The sequence below is a fragment of the Leopardus geoffroyi genome, chromosome C2, assembly GCF_018350155.1.
Source record: "Leopardus geoffroyi isolate Oge1 chromosome C2, O.geoffroyi_Oge1_pat1.0, whole genome shotgun sequence".
NCBI lineage: Eukaryota > Metazoa > Chordata > Mammalia > Carnivora > Felidae > Leopardus > Leopardus geoffroyi.
Window position 1 is genome coordinate 9,146,169 of NC_059333.1, and position 22,628 is coordinate 9,168,796.

Sequence of the window (22,628 nt, forward strand, 5' to 3'; positions counted from 1 at the left end):
GGCTCATGAGTTCAAGCCCCGCGTCGGGCTCTGTGCTGACGGCTCAGAGCCTGGAGCCTGCTTCGGATTCTGTGTCTCCTCTCTCTGCCTCTCCCCTGCTCACGCTGTCTCAAAAATAAACATTAAAAACAAAATTACTCAGCTTTTCAAAAACCCTGACCATGCCCCCAGCCCCATCAGGCCACACGCTCTGGAGCAGGCACCCAGGTGACGGTATCCTTGTCACCTGTTTGGGTGATTTCAGTGTTCGGTGAAGGTTGAGAATCAGTGGTCAAAACAGATACCATTTGACATCTTAAAGTGTCTTCGTACTGCGTGTGACCCACACCTGTGTCGTCATAGCTGTGCACACATTCACTGCCCCCCCGCCCCGCCCCGTTCAGTCCACTGTGAATCATCCCTCGGCTGCCACTTTCCCATCTAGACGGGAGGCAGACTCTTCTTCTGGGTAACTAGGTTATGGATTAAGCAACAAATTGATCCTCTTTCCAATTCTTTCCTTTGTTGCTGCTGACCTGAGTTCAAAAGGGCACACTCCTCCACTCCTTGGCCACTTCCCATCAGACTTGACTGGGGTTCCGTCTCTTCCAGACTGGGAAGAACGCCAGGGGTGGTGGGGGGAAGGCCTCGCTTGCACGACTCATGGTGTCCGCTATGCCAAAGTGGCAGGCGTCACACATCCTGAAATTCAACGGTAGCACCTTCTCTGGGTGAGAAGCAGCAGCGGGCGCTTCCAGGCGGGGGTTCCACCCCCTTGCCGCAGGACCAGCAGCCACCTCGAGCACGTTTCCCAGGGACTGCCTCCTGGGGCCAGCACCTTGTGCGCGCCCAGCCCCCAGCTCTGGTTCCCTCCCCGCAGGAGAGAACACACCCTCACCCGGAGATGGGGAAAGCAAAGGCAGAGGCAAAAACTGCCCAGGAGAAGTTCTTTTATTCTGAAAAATCAATCTGAAAAGTTAACCTATTTGGATACCAAACTCTAAAGGGAAATCTCCACTCTCTCCCTGGGGAAAAAAAAAAAGGAAATAAATATGCCAACAAAGCAACATGGTTCCTTCCAGCAGGAAGAGGGTGGCAGAGTCCCATCTTGGACCCGTTTTTCCTACTTTATTCTCGCTAGCTTTCCAGCACGAGCATTTTTATTACCTTTACAGTCAGAAAGGAAACTAACTCCTAAAAACCAACTATTCAGAAGGGAACATCAGCAGAATAAACCTTCTCAAATAACTTTCTCCTCTCTCATGCCAGCTTTGGGAAGGGCCTGCTCGCAAAGCGTCTGCACTTTCCCTGTAAGTGTTTCAAGGACGGACTCCCTGTTCCACACTAGACACGGCTGAACCGCTCCAGTTTCAGAAACTCAAAAGAAGATCCGGTCTATGAAAACGTTCACTGCTCCGAGGTAAGCATGTGTCTTGAATACAAGTGCAAACATAGTTCTGGAGAAAAACTGGCCCATGTGTATCTTCTGTTACAGTAAACAGTTCACGAGTATCCATCAGGCTCCGCCTATTGCCACTGGTCTCCGGTGTCCCCGGCCTAGCCCCCCCTCTCTGTGCACGGGGGTCCCCAGACCTGGCAGCCTTCGAGCAGCAGACAGATCTCCTCAAGGCTCCAGACCTTGGGAACTTCCTTGGTGTTCACCAAGCCGAGGCCGCTTGGGCTCCGGAGGACTGTCCTGAGGGTCCCCGGGCATCCCTAGAACATTAACAAGCGCAGGTTGGCAAGTAAGTGAACATTTGCTTAAAATTAAGAGCTGATATTCACAAAATAAATGTTGTGCCCAGACAAGATACCAAGGGTCCTATCTGAACATAAGGGAAAGGATCTGGTGGTTTTCAACTGGGGGCGCTCTCACCTGGGCAATGTGTGGGGACACTGGAGAATGTCACAAGTTGGGGAGGGGGTGGGGGGAGAAATGGGTATCGGCATTCAGAGGTGCTAAGCACCCCACACTTGCAGGACAGCCCCCACACACAGAATTATCTGACCCAGATTGTCAATAGTGCCCAGGTGGAGAACCCTGACCCTACAGCACCTCTGGAACCTGCCACCTACTCAGCTCCCTGAATGCCTGCGTGGAAACGTACTCTCCCTGCCGAGAATAAACAGGCAGCCAGTGAATCTGAATGACGGTCTAATAAGATACATCCCTGCTTTCTCAGAACTGACTTAAAATTAGGTGGTTAATTTCCAAAAGAACAAAAGAGAAAGAATATCTTGAATTCTATTAAAATAACAGTATCACTTACCTGGTTCAGTTTCTTCTGCGGAAGGGGTGGAGATTATACTAATTGGTACGGAATTTGGTGGAGTCTCTGTCTTTAAGGGTAGTAAATTTATCCTCCTTAATTAAAAAAAAAAGTAGGAAAGAGGTACATGGTTCATTAGTATCCTAAGAATCATTTATGATGATGCCAAATTTCAAAACTACCCAAAAGAAACATTAAAAATTTTCAGCTAATCATACCATGTAGACATTAAATGTCGATGTGCCCACTTAGTAACTAAGGACTATGTTCATGTACTAAGTTCAATCATTAGGCTTATGATAGTCAATCGCTAGTCACCTAAAAGTTTCAAAACCCGTGTTTTGTTGATCTGCAGTGGTATGCTGAACACATCACTGGACACTGCATATATAAGGCTAGCCGACAATGGTTTCTACTACAGAAAGCTCTGAAACACAGTTCTTGTTTAAAATCCAATCTTATTTTTTCAACAACTATTTTTTTTTAAGTTATAACAGAAGACGACTCCAAGAAATTAAGAGGGGAAAGGTTTCATAAGAGTATTTGAAAGAACACCTTCCCACTCCCTTCCTCCACCAAAAAACACAGAAAAACAAAAAAACGTTGCTAGTCTGCAGAACTCAGACACCGGAGAAGAGCCAAACGCTACATGTAATCCAGATTACAGACTGGCGAGTGAAGTCCCGGGCAGGGCAGAGGAAGCGAGAGACACGTGGTGCTTGTCATCTGCTCCCTCCCCAGGACTCCCACAGGGTCAGACGGGGGACTTCCAGTCCTAGGAAGACCCCTGGACCCCAGCTGCCATGCACAACAGAAGGGCTCTGTCTGCAGCACCGGCGGGGAACTCAGGCGGGCTCAGGAGCCAGAGTGACGTGAAGAGGGACAGAGACACCTGCAGCATCACCCGGGGACACGATCAGACCAGACACTGCTTACCATGAGCCAGTCCACAGATGCAGTAAAAACTGCCTACTAAGGATGTTCCTTTGATTTCCCCGCCTGCTGCTCAGTGCCCATGACTGTTCTGGGCAGGAGAAAACAGGTGATGACTGGGGAACCGCTTCCTGCCTTAAGGGGGCTGATAACCTAACAGGGAAAACAGAAGCCTAACCAAACTCCTGCTACTGAATGTGATATGTTATGACAGAGGAAGGGCTGCAGGGACATCCAGGGAGACTCCAGTGTCACCGGGGACGCAGATGGCTGGGGCTCCCGGAGGAAGGTAAGGGCAGAGAGGCCCCTAGGGCAGAGTGTGCTCAGGGCCCTGGCCTCCAGGGGCAAACTAGAGATTACGGGACAAAGGGTGAGGCAGGGCCAGTGGGAACGGCCCCAGAGGGCAGGCTGTGGCCAACTGTCTATAGGCCACGCACAGGGGTCTGGAGCCGGCCTGAGAGGCAGAAGTGACGCAGCGGAGGTCACGGTTAGCAAGGTCTCCGGCAGCAGTGTGAAGTACTTATGGCATTTCCCCCATTAAAGGTTGGTGGCTTCCTGTTGGCAAACTGCAGGGACGATTTCTTCTTCCATCAGAGGTTCTTACCGGGGTGTTGTCTTGCTCCAGGCCTGCAGCGTGTTCAGAGTGACCCTCCGGGATGGGGGTGCTTTGGGATTCTGCGTGCTGGGCTGCAGGGCCTTCTTCTCCTCGGAAGGCGCTGCTGGGGCTGGAGATGGTCTTGGCTGAGGCGGGGGTGTGCAGGGGCTGCTGGGGGTCCCCTCTACCAGCCTGGGGCCTGGCGAAGACCCCTGGTGTGGCTGACTCTTCGTTTTCTTTGCTGTATCGGGAGTTCCCACGCTTAAAACCGGCTTCTCTTTCAAAGGTGTTCCAAGTTCATCCTTCTCGAATGTCACAAACGAACAGTAGCCATCCGTGGAAGAAATGGCCAGGAAGGCCCCATCGCTGGACCTTTGTTCCCCAAACAGGACAAAAGGTTAGAAACTGAACCCAAGTCTACGGGCCCCTCGTCAGGCTCTCATGACTAGTGACACCATGGCAGTTCAAGCAAAATCATAGGCTTTGGGTGGGCTCCTCACTCCTGCCCTTGGTTTCCCAACCCCATCGCGTTTCTCGGGCACCACAGTATCTCAGGACTGCCATCGAATTCACCTGGATGAAAGTGTGAGGACCTTTCCTTTTTTTGGTTTTTTCCCCCCAAGATAAAACGAAAAGGAGAAAAAAGGCTGTAAAGAGCAAGGAAGAGACAGTGCGGGAACAGGCCCAGGCAGAGCTGGGCGCAAATCAGGAACCCAGGGGCTTGGAGGACCCCACCGGCAGGAGGCGGAGCGCAAGGTGACTCCCTGGGTGCAGCTCTGGGTGCCAGGAGCTCGTGGGTGCGGGCTTCCTGCAAGCCCAGAGGGCCTGGCACGCCCCCAACAAGCAGGCAGCCCAAAGGGTACCCCCTCCCTCAGTCTGAGAATCAGAGGAACCCCTGGGGCAACTGAATGGCATCATTCAGATGTTTCTGTTACAATAGGAAACAGTATTATTGCAAATTAGAAATGCCTTTCCTTTAAAAAGAATTGGTAAGAGGTGCCGGGGTGGCTCAGTCTGTCAAGCATCTGACTTCAGCTCAGGTCACGATCTTGAGGTTCATGAGTTTGAGCCCCGCTCACATCAGGGCTCCGCTGCAGCCTGCTTGGGATTCTCTGTCTCCCGCCCCCATTTGCATGGGCATGCATGCGTGCTCGCTCTCCCTCTCTCAAAATAAATAAACTTAGAAAAAAAGTTAAAAAAAAAAAAAATTTTTTTTAGTGTTTATTTTTGAGAAAGACTGAGAGCCAGCAGGGGAGCGTGCAGAGAGAGGGAGACACAGAATCTGAAGCAGGCTCCAGGCTCTGAGCCGTCAGCACAGAGCCCGACGTGGGGCTTGAACTCATGAGCCGTGAGATCATGACCCGAGCCAAAGTCAGATTCTTAAGTAACTGAGCCACGCAGGCACCCCAGAAAAAAAATAGTTTTAAATAAACTTAAAAAAAAAAAAAAGTTAAAAAAAATTATTAAAAAAAAAAAGAAAAAGAATTGGTAAACACCGGCCAAAAAAGCCACCTGTAGCGCTGGAATGCTCCCTGCCCCAAGGCTCTACTCCAGGTCCACCCTCCCTCACCACCGGCCACTCACCAGGAGACATCACTCAGGGTGTGGTAATGTATGTTAGACACGTAGCCAAAAGGGAACGGTTGCTGGGTGTCATACAAGAGCACAGAGTCTTCAGAAGCCACAGCAAACACCAGGCGGTAGGGCAGGTGCACCAGCTCCGTGCCCGGCTCCTGTGACGCTCTGTCTGCTCGGGTGAAAACAGGGACAAAGGGCGGAAAACAAGCCAGAGGAAACAAATTCCCAAAAGCCCTCTCTCAGGAGACGGAAATGACATCATTTTACTGAAGGCTAGTTTGCTATGTGCTTTACAAAAAAAAAAAATCAGTCCTTTAATTTATATGGGAATAAAGGACAACCACACGTGACCTGATGAGGACACCGTGTCCTGATCCAAGACTCAGGGGCACCCAAGGTCCAAAAAGGTGGGGGTACAAAACAAAAAAACCTGTGAATAGAACAAGTCCTTTCTGATACGAAAAATAAGGGTAACCTAGAAACATTTTATTAAGGTGATTTCAAGCTTCCAGGTAATTACATTCATTCACATGAAAGGATTAAAAAGCTTAAAACAGCTGCTTCCAGCGTTGGAGGAAGAGGGACCTGACTTACCCTCCCACCTGAAGCAACTGAAATACCAGGCAAAATCTACAAAATAATGTTTTCCAAGACTTCTGACCATCAGGCACTGAGGACAGTGATCTCTGAGGGATGGGAAGTCAAGGAGGAAATCCTACATCCAGCTTCCTGCCTGGAGCTGCCAGGCCCGGGAGAGGTAGAGGATGAAGCAGGGAGGCCTGGGCAGCCGGAGTTCACAGGCCCTCTCGGGTCTCCAGCTGAGCCCTGATCAGCACTTGCAAGTGAGGAAACCACCCGAGGCCAGAGCAAGAACTACAGGAAAGAGAGTCATTCCCGAAGCTCACGCAAGGCCAGACAGAGCGTGCTCCTCCACCCAGAGTGGGAAACCTATTTCACGGGGCACCGATTACTCAGGCGGCTCTGCTGCAGGGGGGAAATTAGCTCTGGACCACATGCTGGCGTGGTCCCACCAAACGAGGATAAGCGGCACGGTGTCTCCGAGTAACTTCACTGCCTCCCAGAACAAAGCTCAAGAATATTTATGAAAATATACCCAGCATCCACGGAGGTAAAATTCACAATGTCCGGCATCTAATGAAAAATTACTAGGCATGCAAAGAAAATATGACCCACAATGAAGGAAAAAAAAAAATCAAAACGAATCCTTTGTACACAAAGTCATTAAAAGTTATTACAAAAACTATCCTACATGTTCAAGAGGAGGAAGGATGGAGTGTGTTAAGTAGAGACATGGGACACAGAGTACAGAAAACGGAAGTACTGAGAAGGAAAAAAGCAAGCAGATCGTCAGTAAACCCGGGACTAACCTCAAATGGCCTAACGCGCGTGTAAGTGGAGCCCCTTGTGGGCAGGAAGGGGGATGACGGAAAAGACATTTGACACTGTAACGGCTGAAATTCCCCAAAGGTGATGAAAACTATAAACCCATAGATCTAAGAGCTCAATGAACCCCAAGCACAAGAAACCTGAGAAAATTACGCCAAGGCCCATCAGAATCCGACTAAAGCCCCTGATAATGAGAAAAACCTTGAGGGAAAAAAAAAACTAAAAAAAACATTTTACTGCATAGGAAACGGATACTGAACGACATTCAATCTGCTCTGGATTAAAAAAAATTACTTTCATTCCTTTAAAGGTGAAGCGAAGAAAGCATATTCTAGACAAGACGAACACGGGACAATTTTGATAACCTCGGGCTTTGCTCCTGCTCCTCACGGTAACTCAACCGCACCAAACCCACAGAGCCGTGCCCCCCACGGGAGAAAGCCCACATCGCGACCCCCGCAGCCTGGTGACCTGCCTCGGCGAAGACCTAACACAACCACTGTGGCTCTAACGTACCTGTTTCCACCACCGGCCTCAACTCAAAGTAGACGGGACAGCAGCGAACTGCAAGCGTCGCTTTGCCAGGACAGGGAAGGTGAGCGATGGGCCTAAAAGATCGGTCATGACCTTCTTAGAAAAGGGCACCGTTACTCACCAAAAACAAAAAGAAAGGGTAAACATTTCAACGATTTCTTCCACTGCATACCTTTTAAGATTCTTCCTGGAGAAAACATAGGTGGTATTTGTTACATTTTCTCCAGACTCCACACATCCAGCTGGGGAAGCAGGAAGAGAGAGAGAGGTGAGGTTTTATTAGACAAAAGAAGACACACTCAAGAGCATCCAACCCTGGCCTGTTAAACATTTCTCCCCATAGCCACGTGCCCTGGACAGTGTTTTTGTGACTGAGGACAAATACACACGGTCCCAGGCTGGGCTCAGCTCTTATTCCAGCTCTACTGACCTGTCACCTCCCCCTGAGCGGCCCACCTGCTCGGGGGGGCTTCAGGCCTGGGCAGGAGGAACCAGGCAGGCCTCCGTCTGGGAGGCCAGTCACTTCCTGCTGGAGAAGCGCTCTCGCTGTATCACCCCACTGTGTCCGCTGGATTTGAGCTTGGCTGCCAGCCAGGGCCTGCCACTAGCCTTTCCCACCTGCCTGGTGCGGCCAGGAGACCCAGGCCTCCACTGCACCCCAACCCATGAAGCAGCTGACCTTGCTCTGGGGGGAGCCCATGTTTGAGCTCTTCCACACAGTCACCCTGGGATCACCTTACAACCAGGCCAGACCCGGCCACAGAATGACTGTCAACCATCCAGCAGTATCTTTCCTGATACACACACACACACTTCACATGTGACCGTTTCGTCTCCACTGGGGGGTGGGGAAGGGTGGACAGAGACTCCGTCAAGTAGTCTCTTCGACTCAGCCCACCCTTCCAGCCCCACATCCGCCATCTGAACAAACCACTGTGTCCTCTTTCCTCTTTGCTCGCACAACCAACACCCAGTTACAACTCCATCGCGTATATATTCAGAGGGTGGGGCTTTTAGCCTAGTTCACAAAAACAGGATCTCGTTTATACCTTCGCTTCTGTTGCTCTGTTCAGTCAACCACCGGCGAAAGCTAACTTGGATGATGTATCTTCACTAGCTGCCCCATGTTCACTGGTATGAAAATGCCGTAAGTCATCCACCCGTCTTGTTCATCAGTATTATTCTTCATGACTAGAAGCCATACTTGCAATAAATATCGTGGAAGATATACCTTTATGTACTAGGTTTTCACTTCTTAAAGACGGAGTTCAAGACGGTGGGGGGTGGGGACAGATGGGCTGAAAGGTACATGCATTTAACGGTTTCCAGACTGTTTTCTAAACTGGCTGTAACAATTCATGTTCCTGTAGCAATACCCACATTCTGCATGCCCATCAGCCAGGGAGATTTGCACTTTTGTCTAGTCTGAAGAGAATAAAGAAATCCCTAATCGTAGGTCACTTTATTTTGTATTTCTCTATCACTGAGGGTCCAAACCTTTCCCTGTGGGTGCTGAACACGTGAATTTGCTCCTCTATAAACTGCCTTCTTGTTTCTTTCACTCATCTTTTTCTTCTGGATTTTTCTTTTTCTCTCATCGATTTGGAAGAGCCGCTGAACGTGACATACGTAAGCTCTCTCTTTCCTGTCTCGTAAACGGCGTTTTCCAGTTCCATCACTTGCCGACTGATTTCGTTTACTGGGGCCTCCACCGTACAAAAGTTCACCGTCAAACGCAAACAGGCCCATCGTTCCAGAGCTTCCAGGATTCCTGTCTCCGTCTGTCTTCCCTGGCCATAGGATGTCCTCCTACGTTTTTACCTTTTAGATTTAAGTATTGACTTCACCTGGAATTTATTTTCATATGTAAGTTAAGAGTCCAATAGAATTTTCTTCCAGACAGCTGGACACTCTAGCACCATTCACTCAATAATTCATTCTTCCCACTATATCAGATTTCCTTATCTCGGGATCTATTTCTGGATTTTCTGTTCTGGTTCACTTATCTGTTTATTCCTACACCAATAACCATATTGATTTGATAACAGTGGCACCATAGTATCTGCTGACATTTAGGAAAGTGCCTGCTCAAGTATTATTCCTATTTTTCATACTTTTAAATCTATTCTTGGGGGCGCCTGGGTGGTTCAGTTGGTTAAGCGTCTCTTAGTTTTGGCTCAGTTCACAATCTCTCAGTTTCTAAGTTCAAGCCCCTCATCAGGCTCCATGCTGACTGTGTAGCGTCACCTGGGGACTCTCTCTCTCCCTCTCTCTCTGTCCCTCCCCTGCTCATGCTCTCTCTCTCTCAAAAATAATAAACTTAAAAAAAATTAAATCTATTCTTCAGCATTTATTCTCCTAACAGAGCTGGCAGGCTGTCCAACTAAAAGTAAGCCAAAAGCCTCTAATAGGATCCTAATTGGAAATCAATGCGTATGTTAATTTTAGAACTTGAGATCTCTATTCGTTCAGAACTTGTTTTATAATCTTCAATAAGATCTAGTCTTCATAAAGGCTTTGTGCCTTTATTAAGTTTTCTTCCCATGTTTTGTGGGGTTTGCATTATGAATGGAATAATTTTCCTTTTTATATTTCTAAGTGCATATTCCAGTATAGAAGATTTTTAAGTATTTCATAGATAGTATCCAGCCACCTTATCAGATTTTTTTATTGATATTTTTAAATCTCTTGGATTTTCTAGAAACATAATCTTAACACCAAGGTTTCTTCTTTCCAATCTTTGTAATTTCATTCTCTCCTCTTCCTGCATGTATTAACACCACAAAGAATAATAATGGCGAAAGCAGACATCCATCTGATACCTGATTCTAACACAATATTTTTAGAGTGGTCATTTAGTAAAGATTTGTCACTGAGTTTAGTAAGCAACTTTTAATATACTTAGCAACCACCTGTTGCTGATCCTGAGACACCCCCTCCCCAGGCCAATGTCATTCCCACATGATCCCCGATGTCCTAAGGCATCACAAGTATGCATGTACAATTCACACCCTCTCAGGCCTCCTCTGCCCAACTGGGCTGGAATACTTAGTGGCCAACCTGACCTGTGCCCTCCTGTTTGGCCCAGCCCTGGGTTAGGTGATCACCTTCATAAAAAAGATGGGACCCGAGCCACGGAGAGCAGGAGACATTCTTCTAAGAACACCCTGGCAATCAGTGCCCCGGCTGACGCTGCTGGGCTTAACATCATGCCTTCCTGTAGACAATGAACCTGTCTTGTCCTTGCTGATTCTGCGGTTTTGTCATACTCAAGTTATTCCAACCAAACTTGTCCCTGCCACAATAGACTGCTTCATTGAGAATAGAAACAATAAACCTCTTTTAGCTTTAGCACTATGACCTCTACATACATGCCTAGTGAAAAGACATTAACATTTTAAGTTAAATCTAAGAGAAAAATGTCTGTCACACTAGCCTAGTGGCTCCCCAACTTCTCTGCACATCAGAACTACTTGGAAATTTTTTAAATTCCAAAATCTAGACCACACACACCCCGGACCAATCAGACCATCTCTGGGGGTGGAACCCGGGGACCAGTGCTTCCTGAAGCTCCCCTGGAGGTTTCAATGTCTGAACAAGCTGGGGGGTCGCTATTTTAATCAGGATTCACTGAGCTGACAAGCGGCAACTGGAATCACCCACCGCTGCCATCATGCCTCAAATCGAAAGCTTGTCAAACCCACCTGGTGTGAGGAGCAAAGACCCATCAGGGGTAAAACTGAGTCTACGGAAGAATGACTTCATGCTGTCGTCGTGAAACATCCGGTAACTTCTGACCTGAGGCACACAAGTTTAAACATTAATCCAATTTTTTTTTTTTTTAATCCAAATCTTTACAATCACAATAACGGTTTACCAGTTCCTTTTTTTTTTTTTTTGTCTTTATATAATGTCATTTATTACACTCACATAACAGGGGAAATATATTACAAATCAAATCACTCCAGACCGCAAGAGTGATCGCTCACAAAGATTAACTGCCCCCTGCGTTACAGAAAGTCCTATGTGCATACAGGTCTACGTGCATGTTTGTGGTTCTACAGTTATCTTTTTAAAAAGCCTCCATGAGAACACTGTGCACTGTCAAGAGCGGTGTGTCTGGACGATGAGACCGGGGAGAAAAGCAGGATGATGTGTGCGTCCACTTTGAATTTCCAACTTAAGGAACACCTCTTATAAACTAGTCCGCTCTTAAACTGGTAATCCCATCTTTTCAAACCTTTCTTGAACACCTGCATGGAACGGTTTTTGCTCCCACTCACTGCCACTGGATAAACATGAAGCATTTAAGTCTCAAGGACCCAAAGACCCGGCATTACCCTCCTTACTGTACATGAGCTCCCCATTTTGTCAGCTCGTGGCCCGCTTGGCCCCGCCAGCTGCTTGAGGCCCAGGTTTGCACCACATCCCTTTTTGGTTCCAGTGACAACCTGCTCCCTTTTGTCTAAGTGCCCGCCTCCATGGTCTTGATTCCTCTAGGACCGCTGGCTGGGTCCCCACGGTCCTGCAGGCAGCATTCGCTCTAAACCTGCCAAGACGGCCTACTGCCCGCTGCCACCTTCCTGCGGCATAGGGCCGGGTCCCCCTCGGTCAGACGCTCGCGACTCTCCCTACACCTCAGAATCCCAGAGGCCCTGCCTACCTCAAGCCAAGCGAATCACACACGCCTGGGGGGTGGGGGGCAGGCACACATGTCTCTTAATGCTTCCAGGCGACTCCACAGTGAGCTGGGGTTGGACACCTCTACCCACCATCGGCAGCTCTCCCCTGGCCCCCGGATGTCCCCATTTCCATGCAGACCAGCCCAACACACTAACTGAGCCTTGGCTGGACCTGAGGAAGCACACGGTAGTTCAAGTGTCAGGTGCCTGAGACCAGGGACTTAGCTGTAGGACACGGAGGAGCTCGTGACTTCCTGGAGCACTGCTAACACAGAAAGTCAACACTTCATACCTCTCCTTCGGCCCCTATTCCAGACAGCATCTTTGAGACATTAAAAGCCACACGTTTCTTCTGGGTGCTGTACACCCTGAGGATCCTAAAGAAAGAAAAACATTCTGACTGATCTCTTCTAGTGAACGAAGCGTTCCACACAGAAACAATCTAGCATCAAAACTGCAGGCCGATTAGACGAGGTCAGCCTCCAAGACCATTTATGACTGTCCCACTTAACTCATTATGACAGAAGCAAACCACCCAAAGGAGGTCACTAATGAAGTGAGGAAACGGGCCAGAACTTCACTTTTTATTGAGTGTTTCAACTTGTCAAGTAAGATGCTCGTCAGGCCTCGCCTTTTCAGGCCTTGACACTTGGCCCAGGGGCAGTTTGTAGGACTGCAGTGACATTTCTCTTGTATTGAACGGTCTCACCCTCAGGGATTTGCAAGTCAGGAAAACACCAACAGATAAATTTGCTTCTTGCTAATTCGTATTATTCCCACTAGCTAATCAGGTCATTTCACTCCCAACTGCCCGAATAAAACATACAGATCAGAAAATAAATGTACGTGGAACGTAACAGGAGATGCTTCGATTCATAAACACTAACTCGTCCACACTGCTGGGCCGTCTGGAATCAAGCATGTTATGATTAAAAGAAGTTGGAAAAATATTCAAAAGGATGATCTTGACTGATGAGTAGTACACCCACCACCTCTGGTTCTTAGTTCTTTGTTCCAAGAATACGATTAAATGAATGATGCCAGTAAACACCACAACAAACCTTCTTTCGGGAAAGACAAAATATTCTATTTTTACATTAACTTAAATGGAGTCACTGAAATGACTGCAGTAGTAAACTATAATCAAAAAATGAAAGAAAGATGCCTGGCTGGCTCAGTTGGTGGGGCAGGAGACTCTTGATCTCAGGGTTGTGAGTTCAAGCCCTGCGGTGGGTGTAGAGATGACTTATAAATAAAATCTTTAAAAAAAAAAAAAAAAAAAAAAACACGAAACACCCAGGGACACTGGATGGCTCAGTCAGTTAAGCGTCCCACTCTCGATTTCGGCTCAGGTCATGATCTCATGGTTGTGAGTTTGAGCCTCACATTAGCGCAGAACCTGCTTGAGATTCCCCCTCTCTTTCTCTCTCAAAATAAATAAACTTAAAAAAATAAAATAAACAGGGGCGCCTGGGTGGCTCAGTCGGTTACGCGTCCAACTTTGGCTCAGGTCACAATGTCGCAATTCATGGCTTTCAGCCCCGTGTCGGGCTCTGTGCTGACAGCTCAGAGCCTGGAGCCTGTTTCAGATTCCGTGTTTCTCTCGCTCTCTGACCCTCCCCGGCTCATGCTCTGCCTCTCAAAAATAAATGTTAAATTTTTTTCTTTTTTAAAGAAAGAAAGGAGGAGGAAAGGGAAGGGGAAGGGAAAATTCCAACCCAACCACTAGCAACCCCTTACAGAAGTTGTATTTATAAAAGACTTTTTTTAAACGTTGCCTATGAACGAGCCCTGCTTCTCTCTCTCTCTCTGCCCCTCACAAGATTCTCTCTCCCTCTTTCCTTGCCTCTTGTCACTTATGCCCGGTCTCAAAAAAAAAAAAAAAAAAAAGAAAAACAATAAACAAATGTTGTCCGTGAAATTCAAATGCAATTCAAAACTCCCTCTACATTCATTCACCCATTCAACAAAGATTTGCTAAGTACTACATATAAGGCACTTGCCCTAATTAGTTTCCACTTTCACGTTCCGGTGGAAGAGTAACAGTAAAACCAAATGCTTGACATGAAACCAAGAACAAGAGGCAAAGCCAGACCGGGCTTCAGATTGGGAAATGGTGATGAAAATCCCTCTGCAGGAAATTTCAAGCCGGCAGAGAAGACAACTTGCCAAATCCTGACGTACCTGTCACAGCTCAGGGTGGCAACATACTGACCCAAGGGGTCCCAGGTTACTCCTTGGACATAACTTTTATGTTCATTAAAGATAGAGATCTTCTGTCCTGCGAATAAAGCACATGACAGCTTTACTAAAGCCTACTCGAGCACAAGCAGAATAAAGTACAGTTTAAGTATTGCGCCCTTCATACCCTCCTGTCATTTAGCAGGTGCCGTGTCAGGCTCTTGGGGGAAAAAGGGGACTTCACATGGCCCACACTCCCCAGGAGCCTGCTGCTTTGGGGGAGGGACACACCATCAAAAGGCAAGCCAGCTGAGCATGGTATAGACGGGGCCGCTAAGACGCCATGGTGAGGGTCGGCAAGGCACGAGCTGAGGTCAGCTCTCCCTACAGGGCAGGGTGAGGGGGGCTATGAAGGAGGTTTTGTAAGCCGATCCTCGGCACACGGAACAATGGGTCACTGAGAAGTCTACAGGGTGAGGTCCAATGCCAAAACGGCAAGACGAGGACAGGAGGTATGTGACAGCGACCCTCACGTATCAGGAAAAGGTTCTGGGAATTCGAGGTGTGGCCGAGAGGAACACTCAGCTGGGAAGTGGCCTGCATCGTGAAGACAAGACTGAGGATCACAGAGGACATAGGAAGCACCACTAGTTAGGAGGGGACAGCAGGCCAGGCAGGAGGCAAGGGCCGGGCAAAGCCAGCAGTGATGGAAAAGGGACTCTGTGGAAAGAGAGAAAACCAGCAGCACACAAAGATTACCCAGATAAAAAGCAGAGACAGTTATGGAACCCTGGCCATTCTTAAAAACCAAACAAACAAAAACAACTCAAATGGCTCTTCTCTGCAGAGGGGTCTACACTCCTGTGACCCTGGGACCCGCCCTCCAGGTGAAATGCAGCGAGGGTGCTTCAGGCTAACTTTCCTTCCCCCTCGCCTTCGTGCCAGTGTTTTTGGGGGTCTGTGAGAGTAAGGTGGCCTGCAGCCGGGTGACAGCATCTTCTCAAACGACCCTGAGTTTTACAACAGAGGCTTTTTTTTTCTTTTTTAATTTTTTTTAATGTTTATTTATTTTTGAGAGAGAGAGCGAGCGAGCGAGCGAGAGCATGAGAGGCGGAGAGGCAGAGAGAGAAAGAGACACAGAATCCGAAGCAGGCTCCAAGTTCTGAGCTGTCAGCACAGAGTGCAAGATCATGACCCAAGCCGAAGTCAGAGGCCCAACTGACTGAGCCACCCAGGCGCCCCTCTTTTTAAAGTTTATTTATTTTTGTTTCCGATTCTGTGTCTCCCTCTCTCTCTGCCCCTCCCCCGTTCATGCTCTGTCTCTCTCTGTCCCAAAAATAAATAAACGTTGAAAAAAAAATAATTAAAAAAAAAAGGGGCGCCTGGGTGGCGCAGTCGGTTAAGCGTCCGACTTCAGCCAGGTCACGATCTCGCGGTCAGTGAGTTTGAGCCCCGCGTCAGGCTCTGGGGCTGATGGCTCAGAGCCTGGAGCCTGTTTCCGATTCTGTGTCTCCCTCTCTCTCTGCCCCTCCCCCATTCATGCTCTGTCTCTCTCTGTCCCAAAAATAAATAAACGTTGAAAACAAAAAAAATTTAAAGTTTATTTATTTTGAGGGAGAGAGAGCATGAGCAGGGGAGGAGCAGCGAGAGAGGGAGAAAGTCCCAAGCAGGCTCTGCCCTGTGAACACAGAGCCCGACACGGGACTCGATCTCATGAACCATGAGATCATGACCTGAGCTGATCAAGGGTGGGGGACACTTAACCGACTGAGCCACCCAAGTGCCCCACAAGAGGCTTTTTAACCCACAACTGCTATCATTAGGTCAGTGTGTGAGTTGGGTTTTCTGAAGAGGGACTTTCTGAAGGACCTGTCCTGCCTCACAAGCAGCTCCCCGCAGGGCCTCTGCACTGGCTGCTCCCACAGGCTGGAGCCTCTTCCCTGCCGCATTCAAGTCTTGGAGCAACCTTCTCTGATCAGCCTTTCACTCTGCGGCCCCTTCCCAGCACCATCACTACTAACACCCCGCTAGATGGCAGCCACGATCATGTAGGATATCAAGACCTGGCAACGTTCAAGGTCATTACAACTGGCTTCAGGGGGCTGCTGGGTGGACTGTCCATGCACACGGTGAAATTATCCAGGGCAATGGCCAGATGTGGGGAAGAGAAGAAGACAGGGACACCGGCCCTCCATTCTGCCCAAGTCAGGGACCAGGTAGAACATGACAGAGGTGAGGTGAGACAGAGGGGGTCTGATTGGATGGCAGGTGGCAGGGACCTAAAGCGGACAGAGACTGTCACTGAGTGGATAAACCGGATGTGCAGGCAGCGTGGTGGGATGCCCGCTCCGCCCTGACTCCCCCCTCCAGGGCCCTCGGGCTGGGGGAGAATCCGCAGCCTGCAAAAAGGGCAGGCAAAGCATTTCACGGCAATTTTTATAACTTCTCACGTGTCTCCTGTCTCCCCAAAGAGAAAACAGGTCCTGTAAAAGCAGTGAGGTGTCCTCGGCTGTCCTCTGTCTCCTCAAACGGATGCCAGCTCCTACCTCTCCCAACACTGACCACTCAATGCCCCATCATGACGACGTGCTAAACTTCCTGAGATCCTAAGTTCTGCAAAGGCAGGCATTAGCCCTGCCTCCAACATGTCTACACCCCGAAGCATGTGGGATGGACCTTGCTTTGGCACCAGTATCTCAGAAAACCTCATACACGTGACCACTCTGAGTTGGATCCATGACACAGGAGGCTAATGCCTACCCTACCGAGCCAAATACCTATTTTAGTTCACTAAAGAAACTCTTATGCCATTAAAGGTCAAGTAGGTTAGCTTTTTAGACCCTTAGAAAGTCCTTCCCCCTGACAAGTACAGAAACGTATTGGCTACCTTTACTGACATCCCATATGATGGCCGTGTTATCCACAGAGGCAGAAGCCATTAGATTCCCATCAGTTGCCCAGCAAATATCGTACACATCTTCCAAGTGGCCTCTACAATCCAAAGGAGAAAAAGAAAAAAACATCAAAAACTTGTAAGCAAACTCAGAGACCATACACGAGAACGGGATTTTAATGGGGGGCTCCTGGGGGGCTCAACTGACTCTTGGTTTCAGCTCAGGTCATGGTCTCACGGTTTCGTGGGTTTGAGCCCCATGTTGGGCTCTGCGCTGGCAGCAGGGAGCCTCCTTGGGATATTCTCTCTCTCTCTCTCTCTCTCTCTCTCTCTCTCTGCCCCTCCCCTGCTCGTACTCTGTCTCTCAAAGTTTAAAAAAATATTTAAAAAAATAGGATTTTAGAAATTTCCACTGGAACTCTACTAGCTGCCGCTATAATCTACCACCTTCAGAGGTACTTGTATCTTTGTAATTGATTCAATCTGACTAAAGAAAATTTTACAGCAGAAATAAAATCCATTTTAATCATGTTTCTAGCTTTTAAAATGATTCTCTTATCTCTGTCTTGTGTAAGTAAAAGTTTAAGTACGATATAAGTCAAAATGCAGGGCGCCTGGATTGGCTCAGTCAGTAAAGCATAGGACTCTTGATCTCAGGGCTGTGAGTTCAAGCCCCATGTTGGGCATAGAGCTTACTCAAAAGAACATTTTTTTTTTTTTTAAATAAAAAAATGCATGTGAGTTTAATGCTCTCAGAGCAGTTAGATAAGGCACTCCCATGGTCCCTGTCCAAGTTACCTCAGGGTTTTTATGACAGTCCAATTCTCCTTGTTCAGCTGGGCCTCATCATCATCCTGAAAAGCAATCTGTTCTGGCTCCTTATTATCATTCACCTTCCACAACAGGATGACGGCATCTGTGGAGTGATTCAGCGAAAGATAAGCCACGCTTCTGCACGCTCCTTCATTTCTGGGCTTTTAGGGCTTGAAGTCCTATTTATGTTGTTCAATAGACAGTATGGTCACAATGACGGACTTCTAAGAATTTCGACAGGAAAAACAGGTTTGCCTTCTGATCTAAAACTCCAGAATCTGGGGCGCCTGGGTGGCTCAGTGGGTTAAGCGTCCGACTCTTGGTTTCAGCACAGGTCGTGATCTCACGGTTCATGAGTTGGAGCCCCTCATCGGGCTCTGCACTGACAGTGCACAGCCAGCTTGGGATTCTCTCTCTCCCTTACTCTCTGCCCCTTCCCTGCTCGTGCACACTGTCCCTCTCTCTCAAATAAGATAAACCTAAAAAAAAAAAAAAAAAAAAAAAAACCAACCTCTAAAATCCTAAGGCATAACCTATGAATGGCTGAATAGGAAAAAACAAAGAGCCACAAAGAGCCACCGGCAAGGACTGGCAAATGGTTCCTGTGTAACCTTCAGCAGGACTTAGCATCTCGACACCTCAGTCACTTGACCTGTAAAATGGGGGTAACCGCATACCTATCTCATAGGGCTGTCTCAAGGATTAAATGAGTTAATATGCATAAAGCACTTATAACACAATGCCTTGCACAAAGTAAGCCATGGACACATTAGCTACACATACGGATGCAGCAGGTATCTTGGCCTGACGTCATCAATTGTCTGAGTGCTATAAGCCCTTGTGCTCTGACCCCAAACTCACCACCTAAGCCTGAGCACCTCTTGGCCTCCCTCTGAATGCCAGTAGGACAATGAGCGCACCAGCTGTGTGGGCACACGTGTTCTCACTCCAAGTGCACCGGAATCCCAGGAGCTTGGTGGAAAGGAGATCAGCCTTGACACTGACAAGTGGACACTCTCCACCGTTAACAGGTTTCTGGGCCCCCAAAGCCAAAGGGCTTTGCCCAACAAGTGCTGCCCTGTACACCCTCTCAGAAGACAGCCTGTCAGCCTCCCCCAGGGACAGTCCCCACTTCCCACCTTTCCCTCTGTGCACAAACACCCTGGACACCGTGGCACTGAACTTAACCAGGTGTCTTTCCTCCTCCTGCAAAGTCTGTGATTTCTGTTTTATTTCGTACTAACTTGTAGACTGTTCTGGTGTCAAAGCGTGGGAAAACGATTTACTTTTTAGTAAAACCATAAGGAAAAAGGAAGAACGAGTTAGTAAATTGCTTAGGAAAAAGTCCCAGTTTTATGGGTTTAACATTTAATATTGTGAAGATGGCAACGTATCCCAAATAAATCTACAAATTCAAGGCAATCTTTATGCCACGTAAACCCAAGCAGAAAATAGGAGTCAATATATTCCCAGGAAACAAACATAACTTAGAAGATCAGACAATACTCCCCCAGCGAATCAATTAATTACAAAGAGATGTGGGAAAGGCTGTGATCACTTAGATACTAAACTAGCAATCAAAGCCAGGACAGGTGTGTTGGGACTCTGACAAAATGGTGGGCACCTTCCTACTTGTCTCCACCAGGCAGCGGATCCTGGTGAAAGTTGGGGAGGGGCCGTTGTCAAACAGGTCTTTTCGGGCTAAACTTACTGTCTTCCATCCCCTCGTGCTCCCCAGAACGCTATTTTACTGAGCTATCTAAATGACACACTGAGGTCAAATGACCCCTAAAATGAAAAAAGTGGTACAGGAGCACCTGGGTGGCTCAGGCGGTTAAGCATTCAACTTTGGCTCAGGTCATGACCTCACCGTTTGTGAGTTTGAGCCGTGCGTCGGGTCGGGCTCTATGCTGACAGCTCAGAGCCTGGAGCCCACTTCAGCTTCTGTGTCTCCCTCTCTCTCTGCCCCTCCTCCACTCGCACTCTCTCTCTTTCAAAAATAAATGAACATTAAAAGAAAAATTTTTCTTTAATCACACCTAGCTCAAATCTCATTATTTAACACGAGACACACAGGTATCTGGTTTCTAAGGAATTTTGAAGGATAATACTAGTACTCACCATCTCCTCCTGATGCTAAAATTTCCCCATTCGGAGAAAAACGCACGACATTGACAGCTTTGGTATGGCGGGCAAGATTGGACAAAAATTCAACAATGGCCTTTCCATCGGGTCCTTTTTCCACCTTCCAGATCTGTTGATACCAAAACATTCATTCAGGGAAACATACAGTGAGCACTTACCAATCTGTGCTTACTAAAACAACACTGTGCTTAGTTTCAGTAAGAAAATAGTTTTTCTTTTGAAACGGAAAATGGAACTTTGCTCTGAAACATAAACCAGCAACCCCATGGCTTGCTGCCCTCCCTCCTTCCTCTTTCTCCTGCAAACCGTTCCCCAACAGGAACTGGCTCAGGATTCTTAAAAATAATGAGCCTCCCGTTTACCAATCTGGGAAACATTACTCAAGGAACAAAGCTTTCTTTTGCTTTCATGGTTCACTCAAGGCCCTGAGAATTCATCCCTCTGGGCTAGACGACGGATTGGTTTGAGTTTGTTGACTTTTGTTTCAAAGAAAAGAATGGAGAATGCACCCTCAGTAGTGCTTCTCAGGGCCTTTCTCTCTCCGCCCCACTTACCCTAACCGCCGTGTCTACACCGGCCGACGCCAGTCTGTGGATCCTCCCGGCGGTGCCATGCTGGAAGTCCAGGCTATACACCGGCTCCTTGTTGTGCCAGGCTATTTCGCAGGTAATGACTTTCATCCTCCCGAGTCTTGATGGAGCAACACAAATCCGTCGGGCACCGTTCTTTACCCAAAGACAGAGGAAAGCTGAAAATCGTCGGTAATGAACTGAATATTATAACAGGAAAGGTGTACTGAACACTTATTATGAGCCAGGAGCCCTGCTAACCATTAAAAATGCACGCTGTAGTGGGAAAGGATGTTAGTGTTGACCTCTAATAGTAACACCTTGCAGGTTCACCTAAAATGCTTCGCTGAGCCGCGGCTGTTGGAAGTTTATTCGACTGCTAGGTCCGGAAAGAGCAAAATGGAACACCCAGGCAGAGGAAATTGAGGGGCCGACCCTACGGCGCGACCGCCCCCGCTTAGTGGGGGTTGGAGGGCGTTCGGGGAGAGTCAGGGGCTGGGTCGCGCGGCGGAAGGGGCTGCCCAGGGCTAGCGGCCTCCCGGGAGAAGCTGCCGGGGCAAGTGGACAGCTTGGGGGGTCAGGGGGCTTCGAGAGACACCCACTTCCCAGGCGGCTGGGGCCGCCAGGAGGAGAGGGTCGCCCAGGGTAGAAAACCGAGGCGAGGGAACCAGAGGGGACATCCCCCCACCCCCCGCCCCGTTCCCAGGCCGCACGGGACCAAGCGCTCGGCCGGAAAGCCGAAAGCGGGCCTGGCGGGGAGGAGGCCGCACGGAGCCGGGGCGGGGAGCCGCAGAGCGCGCAAACGCACGCCGTCCGGAGCTGTGCCGGGACCCCGCGGCCCGCCCTCAGCGAGACCCTCTCGCTCTCGCTCGGCCCCGCGGGGAGACCGTGGGGACGCCGGAGCCGGCGCCAGGGAAGCAATACCTGCAGGGACGCGGTCAGTCGGCTGCACAGCCAGCTCCCGCCGCCGCTTACGCTTCTTCCCGCGCGCCACAGGCCCCGCCTCAGGGAGGGCGGGATTCCAGGTATGACCCGCCTCTTTGTAGGCGGGATCCTCGGGGAGCCCCGCCTTCGCATGGGCGGGATTACGTGGCGCCCCGCCCTTGCTCGGGCTGCTGAGGGTGGTCCAGAGCTGCGGAGTCCTCGGAATCCCGTTGGGCCGCTGCTAATTCAGTTAATTACCTGTCCGACCGACGCATCGGTGGAAGAATAGGTGAGTTATCGACTCATTCATTCAATCATTTCTTCCCTTTTTGATTAACTCTTTTAACATTTACTGAGCATCTGCTAGACTCTGCACCCTGTGCCGGAGCTGAATAAGCAGTGGAGAGCGAAACTGACTCAGACTTACTCTCAGGGAGTTTACAGTCCGGTTAAAGGAAAAGAACGGCCCAGTACGACTGGTGGGCAGGCTACAACTCTGAGACCCGCCCAAGACCACCCCGTCTGTCACTGGTATTCTTTCACAGCGAATATTTGAGAGCTGTAACCTGCATCAGGCCCTGTCTCCATCTCTGGAGTTTCAAGCAGACGGTCTTCTGGCCTCCTGTACACAAATAATTATTTTAAAAAGATAAAGTGAAAAGTGGTGTATAAGGAACAATGTGCTCTTACAGTTCTGAGGACGCGGTTATTTCGGATTTAAGGGCTCAAAGGAAATTTGAAGAGGGCATTTAAAATGGGCTTCAGGTAATAGTTTTGGATGAGCAGCTCTGGGAAATGGGAATTCAAGCTAAAGAAACTCACAGTTGACAACAGAGGCATAAAGGGGGAGCAGTGGGATCCGCGATGGGAAAGCATGGATGGAGCAAAGACCCGGAAGCATTTAGACATGAATGAGCAGGTCATGTGGGCTCATGTGTCTCAAAGGCAATTTTCTCATTACAAATTAACTGGAATTCTGTGTATATTTGTCTGGGAGCTTGGTTGGGACGAGATGACAGATGGACACTCTCATGCTAACAGCAGGTTTCTGAGTCTTCAAGACCAAAGGACTTTCCAAAACGAGTGCTGCCCTGTGCAACCTTGCAGAAGACAAGGCTGCCAGCC

The 22,628-nt window shown here is 48.7% G+C and overlaps 1 protein-coding gene across 2 annotated transcripts; it reads right to left on the reverse strand.

The window, feature by feature from the left end:
- Nucleotides 1–912: 912 nt before the first annotated feature.
- On the reverse strand, nt 913–21,626 carry CHAF1B (chromatin assembly factor 1 subunit B). 2 transcript variants are annotated; one of them, XM_045501426.1, is made up of 14 exons: nt 21,504–21,626; nt 20,565–20,758; nt 19,987–20,119; nt 17,851–17,968; nt 17,047–17,150; nt 14,163–14,259; nt 12,271–12,355; nt 11,001–11,094; nt 7,469–7,538; nt 7,279–7,370; nt 5,362–5,524; nt 3,787–4,149; nt 2,250–2,344; nt 913–1,695 (listed from the first exon to the last, which is right to left on the reverse strand). In XM_045501426.1, the coding sequence occupies exons 2-14, from the start codon at nt 20,688–20,690 to the stop codon at nt 1,604–1,606; spliced, it is 1,632 nt and encodes a 543-aa protein (XP_045357382.1). In that variant the 5' UTR covers nt 20,691–20,758; nt 21,504–21,626; the 3' UTR covers nt 913–1,603. The 2 variants fall into 2 exon arrangements, with proteins under 2 accessions (XP_045357382.1, XP_045357383.1); XM_045501427.1 differs by lacking the exon at nt 3,787–4,149.
- Between the last annotated feature and the right edge of the window lie 1,002 nt (nt 21,627–22,628).

Bases quoted from the DNA above. Each gene is read 5' to 3' on its own strand.
- CHAF1B (XM_045501426.1), bottom strand. From the start codon at position 20,690: ATGAAAGTCATTACCTGCGAAATAGCCTGGCACAACAAGGAGCCGGTG. The intron at 17,969-19,986 runs GTGAGTACTAGT...ATCACTCCACAG, and splicing joins TTTAGCATCAGGAGGAGATG to ATGCCGTCATCCTGTTGTGG. The intron at 5,525-7,278 runs GTACGTTAGAGC...TCACCCGAGCAG, and splicing joins GAGGCCGGTGGTGGAAACAG to ACAGAGCGTCACAGGAGCCG.